The sequence below is a fragment of the Patella vulgata genome, chromosome 6 (genome assembly GCF_932274485.2).
Source record: "Patella vulgata chromosome 6, xgPatVulg1.2, whole genome shotgun sequence".
Classification (NCBI taxonomy): domain Eukaryota; kingdom Metazoa; phylum Mollusca; class Gastropoda; family Patellidae; genus Patella; species Patella vulgata.
Genome location: NC_065884.2, coordinates 66,566,420 through 66,576,632, shown reverse-complemented (window position 1 = coordinate 66,576,632; position 10,213 = coordinate 66,566,420). Strand labels below are relative to the sequence as shown.

Here is a 10,213-nt window from a genome sequence, read left to right as displayed (position 1 = left end):
CCAAATGTATATAATTGACAAAAAATATATCTTTAGCAATTGCGAAGCTTTGGTAAAATGTTAAAAACTTCAAGCAGTATTTCTTCTCCGAAACTTTCGGCCCGAAATGATATCATCTGCATTTGCGCGTGAGTGACGGACGGACAATGGTTTTCATAGAGTCACAACACAGTTTAGAACATAGAATGTTCTGTTCTTTTTAACGAAATTAAGTAATAAAACTTTATTACAAATTTCCGACTACATATAAACTTCTAACATACAGATTTAACAGAATCAAAGTGAAATACCAGTAGACGAAACGATTATAACTAGTTTACAGATTCGATATTTAGATAAAGAGCTGGTCATTCATGCTATATAATAGTTCATATATAGATAATGAAAAATGAATATATTGAAAATTTGAGTCAAATCGCTTTATTCTGAGCGAATATATTTCGCGGTTAGGCCAGCGGATGTAATTAAATTTGTATTAATTTTAATAGAAATATGACTTTTAATATATAAGAATAGAAAGGCAGTCAAAGTGAGTGCAGTCACACATTTTCGGACAATTGCGGGCTGGGCCGCTCACATAAGTGTTTAACGCAGATATTGATAAACCACTCAATATTAAAGCCACCAAAAGGTCTAGAGAGTTGATTATGGACGTATCACGTTAACAAATGTCTAAATAATATACAGAAAAGCATCTTACAATAGACAAATTGAGCTCTCACATAATACGTCTTTAACTATCTGCATGTTCAATAAAATGGTTTTATGCGATATACTAAACTAGTTGACCGACATTTTAAGTCCTTAATCAACGTATTTTGAGAATTTTTATTCTGTTTTCATTTAATAAAATTGAAAAGGTTTTAGTGTATATTAACTGGATTAGGACCGAATTACAAAACAGTATATTGATTGTTGGATATGGCGGCCATCTAGGACAGAGAGTAGAGTAGTTACGATCGTAGTTCTCCGTGTGTACAATGCATAACCTTAAGTGAATAGTCACATACATTTATTTTATACGCGGACTTTTCAATAACACCGATATTCAGCTAACAGACCGATGACAGAATTTTATTACCTATAGACACAATATGATTTTAAAAAGTTTGACTTGTATTATAGTAAAGCATATTGAAAACACCAATGGCGTCGATATAAGTGGATAGAACATCTAATTGACAAATTCAAATCAATCAATCACGTGCGAAAAAATCTAGTATAACGTCACGAACACACACTCTGAAAGCAGTACTTGACAATCGAGAATATATTCTAACTTTGCTTTGAATAGATCGATCTGACCCGGAGTTAACAGACCATTCTCTGACTTAAGTTAAGAATTTACTCAAATTTCAATCACCGTTTATGAGAAATATCTTTGACCCAGAAACAAAAAAATGTGCACATAGTTTCTTATTGATGTATTTGATACATTAAAACAAAAAAGTTTTATAAAGGAGTATATTCCGTTAAAATAAGACAAACAATTTTGAGTAAATTCTTAACTTAAGTCTGAGAATGTTTTCTGAACTTGGGGCCAGGGGATTCGGACTGATTAAGTTAAAGGCTCAATACCACTCTTGTCGTAACTGAATAATATGTCCTAATCTTTATTCTGGTCAACAAATTGTACTATTTTAGAATATTTCAATTAATTGATGATACAAATTTCATCTTAACACACCTTATTTAAAAATTTTGAAAAATTCAACATAATGGTTTGAAACGTCTAACGTAAACCTTTTCAAATGAAACTTCGATTTAAAAATATTTTCGAACCCTCTGGACAAGTAAAATAGGATGTAATGGATAATTTACACAACAGGTAGGACACTTAAACATCTAGTACTTAAATAATGATATTATTTTTTTTCTGGAGCTTTCAAGCCAGCAAGAGTGTTATTGTCCCTTTAAGAAAATTGTAGGCCTATCCATGTTGGATATTTTTGTGAAGTTCTTGCACACTTTCGTCAAAATGAACCATTCTGTATTATCCGCCTATATAAATATCGAAGAGCGACATCCTTCAAATGTTCTAAATACATTTATATCTCTATGGTTAGTGCTTAATGATAAGGCCAGCTCAATCGTTCGTCATAGGTCACGAGATGTAAACACGGCTAGCACTAATCCCAACCCTAACCCTGGACCTAGCCCAATGCTTATTCTAACCCTAACCTACAATCTCGCCAACGATCACGTGTTCTAACCTTAATTACATCTCAACGACCTTGACAAAAATTGAGCTGGCCTTAACAAATAGATTTAGCCATATCTCTATGGTATTTCCCGGAAGAAAACGGGATAGAGTTCGCCTTTGCCATTATTCCAAGCATAGAGTCTTCGATCACCAGGATTATAGTCCAGCATTACGGTGTTCGGGGATTTCTGTCTCACGCCATTCGCAAACTGCAGCTTGCCATCCTTGAGAATTTTATCTCGACCTGTTTCGGTGTCGTAGCGGTACTTGATAAAGGTCGGCGAGTCTTTGTAGGAGTTGGTGCCGTAGAGGACACCGCAGATCATGAAGGTGTTACCGACCATGGCTTTGGGATATCTGGTCATCCAGGTCTTCTCGATCATCAGGTTATCAGCATTAAGCTTACTAATCATCATCTTTCCCGCGGAATCTGGCATGGCGTACACAACCCACAAGCCCAACTCGTCCACGGCTAAATCGATGTCACTATATCCCCCAAATTGATAAGGATACGTTCCCTGGACTCCCGCTGTCCCTAAACTTACTTCCGCGACGATGAGCATTTTATCCATATCATATTTGACAATAGTGTTGGAGTCGGCTTTCTGACATATGAGATGGGCCATATACATCACATGACCCGTCCCCTCGCATCTAAACGGCAACGTATGAGCTTTGGAAAAAAGTTGATATTCTTGGTCAATTTCCGAATCGTATTCTATAAGTTGATCCGACGATCTTCCGCCTTCCATGATCCATAGCTTGTCGCTAATAGCACCACCATCTCTCATTATGGTTCCCTTTTTAACTCGGACATCCATAGCATGACCGTTACCAATAGCTGCTATCTCTAATGGGCAGTTACCTGAAAGACAGGAATGCGAGGATTAACTCAACACTACAAGATGAAATGAAATAAAATGAAATGGGGTTTAGCTTTGTACTGTTCTGCTCCAGCTGGGCTAATGGAGACGGACATATGCCATACAGTGTGCTATGAGGGAAATGTTGCTCGGGCAGCGGTGTTGTTGTTAGTTAGTTGTATTTTACGTCCGCTTCCACCGAGGTGATATCGCAGACAAAGGGCAGCGGTGCTACGGCCTACTCTTATATCGAATTCTAAGTGCCAAGGTCTCTTTTACGCTCACGCCAATGTGTACGACTAGACAGCTGTCCTTGTCAGGCCCTCCGTCCTACATCACTGAAAAGGGAAAAATTAGAACAGTTGAACGTTAAACCCCATTTCATTTATTTCATTTAATGGAGAGAAAGTCTGTTTCTGGGAGGCCCGTGGTTTTTACCATGTCGTTAAAACTTGCCGCTATATAAAAACGAAGATTATCTGTTTAACTTTAAAGCTGACATTAGTCGACTGTCAGTCGAATTATACCCTTAGAAAAAATTCCTATAGGTTACCCGACTAGTTTTCTATAGAACAATCTAGAGGGTTCCGTGGGGGGGGGGGCACATTTTCTATAGATTAACTATCTAGCTATAGAATTCTAGAGAGTTCGGGGGGGGGGGGATCACATTTTCTATAGGATGAGATTAGGCCTGCAAAAAGATTCGCCCCACCCCCACCCCCTGTGAAAAAATTGTTGACCATAAAAACAATATTACAGCAACCCCGAGAACACTTCCGACCCCACCCCACCCCACCACCTTGTTGCTCTGAGCTAGTTAAGGCCCTGGTGAGATTCTATATTATTCTACATAATTTTGGGGGCATGTAGGAAATAACAAATCCCAAATATTCTACAGTTTCTATAGTGCAAATCCCGTAATTTTTCCTACAGATTTATGCTAAAATTTCTATAAGCAGTTTCTATAGCGTGTTCTGCAGTAAATTCTACAGTTATCTTTTTGTCTTTAATCAAGTTTTGTGCACAGTTGTCTCACTTTCTTCTGTCTCTTGTTTTTAACACTTCATAGTAGTACTAGTAGTATTAAAATATTAAATTCTATAAAGTTGTTATACATGTACATTGAATTTAAAAATTCAAAATTCAGCCAATGACCAAACAGTCTTTTCTTGGATTAGCTTTAATCAGTCCGTTAGCTAGCGGATAATGAAATTGACTTTCTAACAACAGAAGTCTAACGGAGCGTTAACAAACGACACGTTAGCAAGATAACGACCTGTTAGATTTAACAAATCTATAACTCAGATTTGAGCAACCGGTCCAAAGGGTTATTTTAAAATAGCACTGAACACAATGACTTTAAACAAGAGTCGGCTTTTCGGGTAGAAATCGTGGAACAACGCTTTTATTTTGGAGGTTGCGATGTTTAGTAACAAAAAAACGATTTTGACATTTGAAATGTTATATAAACTATTAATTAGAAATTTATTAACAAAACAAGACCACAATCGACTCTCGATGGCATCGTATACTCGAGATTTTAACTAGATTAAAACGGTTCGCCATTTAAAACTTTAATTTAAAAATAGGAAAGCGAGGCTAAGTCACGATTATAACAGTGCCCTGGTTACCACTGTGCACACATCTTGTCAAAACTACAAACAATGATAACTTGGCTGAGAATGAAGTAATTTGACTGAAATTTTAAATATTTTCTTTTTTTATCATCTATTTTTGAATTATTATAGCAAGAATGACCAACTCTTTATTAAACTCTTAACTAATGTATCTTTAAGTACTTTAACTATTATAGCGAGAACTGTCAGATCTTTATCTAACCGTACACTGATCTAAATGGTCTTGAAGCATGCACAGCTGTTATATTGAGTGAGAAAACACTACATATTTGACAAGTGTATAATATGAATGACACGAAAGATCAATTTGGATGTGAGTAAAAGACAAAATTGTTGATTTATTTTAAATTAATGCTTGATTTGCGTGCCAATTGCAAAGTTTTATTTGTCTAAAATTCTAGGCTCACAGATGGCAGATAGAGTCCTTGGGCGCCATTAGCTATTTTCGTACAATATCTCATGTGATTAAGAATAATATTCCGACATGGATTCAAACCGAACACAATCTGATTAAAATACAGATCTATATTTCCTTTCGTTTTTTTTTTTACTTTTGATGGCCTCTATTACATGAAGATCTGACCAGTTGCAGTCGGAGGTCGCCTCAGGGGTTATATGGGCGCCCTTTGACCCCATGACGTCAGGCATTTTGATTAGCTAATCAGCGTTAATGTTTCTAGTAGAATACCCACAGTTCCGTGTATCGCACGCCAAGAACTCGCTGCAACAGACCGTTTCATTGGCTAATCCCTCAGATCAACCAGAACGCGGATTATATAACAACTCTTCCAGATCATAACGCAGTAAAGACAAGTAAAACGAAATTTTGAACTATAAAATACGAAACGAAATTGGATCTGTATTTTAATTAGATTGAACCGAACGCTGACTTCAGGGGATGCCGAATGTTGCGATTTTCAATTCATCTTTGTCAATAGAATTTAACCGTATTGAGCCATTTTTGGACTGATATAAGAGATTTAACTTTCATAATAATAAATTGTAAGAGATTAAAAATCACTCAAATGACAATCATCGGGTTTCAGTCAGAAACAAATTAACAGAGAGAGAGAGAGAGACAGAGAGACAGAGAGAGAGAGAAATGGGGTATAACGTCCAATCGACACAAACTAGGTCATTTCGGGACTAACACGTGGTTCAATTTTATTTCAATATTTTACTTGCGCGTGGGGGTCTTTAGCAGTGGGGGGAAACCGGGGGACCCGGATAAAACCCATGAGGTTGGACAGACGACCATACTCCTTGTCATGTACAACCGGGGAATCGAAACCACGCCAGATGACTCAATGACAGACCTTATGATGCAACGCGTACGCAATTACAATTCGGCCATCCAACCGCCCTAACCAAATTATTAAACCGTTGCTTAATTTTTCGTTTCAATCTTTTCTCGACTCAAATCGCAATAAAAGACCCAGCTGAATAATTCATTTTTAAAAAGAAACAATAACGCATGAAATATTTTTTACAATTTTGAAAAACCAAATCTAAAAATTGAAGACATACCTTGGTTATTTGAAGGCCTGTGTCTTTGTTTCTTGAGTTCCTTGGACATCATTCTTCTCATGGTGATCATCGTCTTGTTAACGTATCCAATCTGTTCAACGATATCATCATCAGCCTTAGCAGCACCACGCATGGCCTTTGATGTTATATCCAACAAACTGTTCAGAGAAGAAATAAGCTTCGACAATTCTGCGTTCTGTGTCAAAATGGCCGTCCTCATGAAGTTGTACTGATTCCTAATGGCCGCCAACATCCCTTCTTTTAAGGCTTCTTTGTTCGGGGCCAATCGTCGGAGCTTTTTCAGATCTGACGTCAAACCTTCATCGCCCTCCGTCAGCAGGGTAGTGATGTTGAACATGGCGCTGGAGTGCATCGAAAGACGCTGTTTAAGCAATTCTATATGTTTTGTGGAATTTTTCACGGTGTTCGACAATGGGATGCTATTCATGGTGTTCATGTCCCCATACGGCATCCAGTCCTGGGTGTTCACTGGGGGCATCTCGCCGGAAGATTCGTATCTGCTGGAAGGCTGACTGACCACGGCGTTGTGGGCTATTATGTTGACTCTGGCCGAGTCGCCCTTACACACAACCTTCATCGTATTTTTCACCAGGTCCATATCATACTCACATTGTTCATTTTTAATGGGTTGGACGCTAACAAAACCAACGGCTAGCAACGAGATCAAAAATACAAAAATCACAGAAAACCGTTTTCCTGGCATTTTGTCTTTACGAAGTCTCCCGTCTGCACTTGCCTGAATCAAATGATTAATCTGGAAGAATTGTTATAACATCCTTTCCCAAGTTGTGTCTTCATTAAGAAATCATTCAAACACTCAACGTTGTATCCCAGAGGATTCCACCGACTTTCTATCGAACAATGATACAATGTGGTATTTGAAATTAATTAAGATGCATTCGGAACACCATGATTTATTGCGTTGTTTGATTCTGGACAGCTTAATAACCACTCTCAACAACGAAGCAATTTTAAAGTCAAAATGGTTGTTGGACGAGGAGAAGAGGGTTCAGAACCCATTCATTACTGATTAATTTTACATTAATCGAGATTAAATGTTCTTTAGTTCAGATCGTTAGCGGTTTATAAATACATAGCAGTACAATAGTAATAAGGATTAAAGGGGGGGGGGAGAGAAATGAGGTCTAACGTCCAAACGACACAAACTAGGTTATTTCGGGACTAACATACGGTTCAATTTTATTTCAATAATTCGCTTGCGCGTAGCGGTCTTTAGAAGTGGGGAGGAAAACCAAACCTTATGATACAGCGTGCACATACTAATCATTCGGCCAAAGGGTTAAAGGAACTAAGTCTTTAACCAAATATCATCCACAGTCTTCAGCATTGCAAGCACGACTTACTAATAAATTTAAATCAACCTTGATGTTGTTATCTTACAGTGAAAAGGTGGACTTCTTGTATTCAATATTTAAGACACAATGGACATTTTAAACTTGGCCAGGATGCTTTCGAGCGCCATTTGTAATGAAGTGACTGGATGAACGAGGCTAACACATATCCCACAAGGTAAGGCTTCCGGAGTAGACTGTAATAACCAGACGCCAAAAACTGCCATTCAATTTGCACTCTTCGCGCATTTCGCCAAACATAACTAATTAGAAATTACAGTAAAAACAGAAACGATTGAATGTAAATCAGTATATATACATGCATAGTACGTTATTATATGTTTTGAGACCCATTTGTGTCCATTTCTAGGTGCCAAAGAATAGAGATTTAGCTCCTTTAACTTTATTATCTTGTCACTGCCGCTGTAGACGAGCGGTAATGGAACTGAACTTTTGACCAGAATGTAAACGTTTCGAATCAAAGCTTCGGCCCATTCGAAACTTTCTCTGCCTTTCTACAATCAGCTCCGCTGTGAGAGCAGACGAGGAGCTGGTTTACCGACATTTTTAATTCCTACATCGAGGATTTTAGCCGAAAACACTAAGTATGCTTCCAGAATTTTGAGAATTAGTATTTATTTAATCTTTGTGTGTATAAAAAGATGTAAAACGGATTATAACCGCATAGCAAAGTAGTATACTTATTTAACATACAATATGTAAGAGCTAAATCTGCCTATTGCAGGTCTTTCTTTAGGCATGAAATGATATATAAGCTATTAATTAGACATTTATTAACAAAACAAGGCCATAATCGACTCTCTATGGCATCGGACACTCGAGATTTTAACTAGATTAGAACGGTTCGCCATTTAAAAATTTAATTTAAAAACGGGAAAGTGGGGCTAAGTCTCGAATATACCAGTGCCCTGGTTACCACTATGCACACATCTTGTCAAAACTACAAACAATGATAACTTGGCTCAGAATGAAGTAATTTGAATTAAATTTCCAATATTTTGATTTTACATTATCTATTTTTGAGCTATTATAGGAAGAATGGTCAGCTCTTTATCTAAATCTTACATAATGAATCTGTAAGTGAGTGCCGTGACCATTCATTACACGGTTCATGGCAAAAAGAGAAAAAATTCAAATTCCAGATCACGGTAATCGATTTAGTGGCGCGAGGGCGGAGACTGAGCTATCCCTCAACCTTCCCTATGAAGTTATTCGGTGATCGGTCAAGGCTTCTAACGGCGCAATGGGCGGAGATTGGGTGAGTCTGTAATCCCTCAACCTTCTCTGTGATTGATCGAAGCCCATTCAAAGGGATATAAATAATCTTTTCATCGCGCTAGGGGCCCCGCGATTCTAGTCAGGCCCCGGACCCCACTCAGGTTAAGCTGGACTTTGGTTCTGTGTGTGCAAAATGGCCCAGGCCGTGAATAACCATTGTGTGCTCGTTAACTAAGAGGGGATCCTTGTTGAAACGTTATTACTATTAAAACAGTAGCCTAATTGTATTCCATAAAGTTTTGAAATCTGCAACGACCAAGAATACACACTCTTGTAGAATAATGACAAAACGATAAATATATTATACTGTATTGGGATTATCGGAGTTCGGGCGCTACAGCGCGGAATTCCGGAATCTTTAAGACTTGGAGCCGTTTTAAAATTCGCATTAATTTTGTTTTCTATTAAGCCGCTCTTAATTCGCCATTTTTTCTATAATTTAATGTGTTGAAATAATGCATTTTTACCAAGACCGTAAGATAAACCGAATCCACGGCTATGTGGTGAAATATAGTATTATAATCCTTCTGTGATTTGGTACCTGTAGGATATTGCAAGGTACAATTAATGAAGCAAGTCAAAATCTTTAACAAATGTTTGACTTACGGAGAAGTGGATCGCCTCAAGAGATTTAAAAACATCCTAGGGTCATGAAATGTAGGCACAAAGTGCCCCCTCTCCCCAATACCGGACGTATAAAACGTTACGGTTACATTATTTTGTTACATTAAGGGAAAGTTAGTTGGTTGACGATTGCCATTGGGGGGAGTGTCGTAATTTTGATACCAGGCTTGTACGTGATAGGGTTTAGGGTCGCCTGCCTAGCTTCATGTGATTTGTCTGGGTTCTCCCGTTTCGTCATAGCCTAATGTGGACTTATTGGCGTAAAGACTAAAATACATGTAAAGGTATTCTAATTGCTTGCACAGAAATCACCTAGTTTGCGTTGAGTGGGCCTCTATCTCACGATTTGCTCACAAAAACTCCTCTATAGTGGTTCGGATGGGACGAAAACCCGAGAAACCGTGTATAACATTGGCAGAACGTTAAGGATATCCCCTATCCCCTTAAAATAACGCTCATAGTACACGTTAAGGATATCCCCTATCCCCTTAAAATAACGCTCATAGTACACTATAATGGCGTATGTGCCGTCTTCCTTAGTCCTGTTCCTATCGAAAAGTAGCCAAGTCTTTAAATCAATATCATCCTAAGTCTTCGACATTGAAAACACGAATTATTTGTCAATTTAAATCAATATTAAATTGTGATCTTACCGGGAAAATATGGGCTTCTGATATCTAACATTAA

The 10,213-nt window shown here is 37.8% G+C and overlaps 1 protein-coding gene across 1 annotated transcript; it reads right to left on the bottom strand.

Moving 5' to 3' along the window:
* Positions 1 to 208: 208 nt before the first annotated feature.
* LOC126824044 (myocilin) lies at positions 209 to 7,127 on the bottom strand. Its single transcript, XM_050553199.1, has 2 exons — positions 6,231 to 7,127; positions 209 to 3,068 (listed from the first exon to the last, which is right to left on the bottom strand). Exons 1-2 carry the CDS (start codon positions 6,952 to 6,954, stop codon positions 2,281 to 2,283), a joined length of 1,512 nt encoding a protein of 503 aa, XP_050409156.1. The 5' UTR covers positions 6,955 to 7,127; the 3' UTR covers positions 209 to 2,280.
* Positions 7,128 to 10,213: the final 3,086 nt, after the last annotated feature.

Excerpts from the sequence above, each read along its gene's own strand:
- LOC126824044 (XM_050553199.1), bottom strand. The coding sequence starts at position 6,954 with ATGCCAGGAAAACGGTTTTCTGTGATTTTTGTATTTTTGATCTCGTTG. Across the intron at positions 3,069-6,230 it reads CAGGCCTTCAAATAACCAAG|GTAACTGCCCATTAGAGATA; the intron begins GTATGTCTTCAA and ends CCTGTCTTTCAG.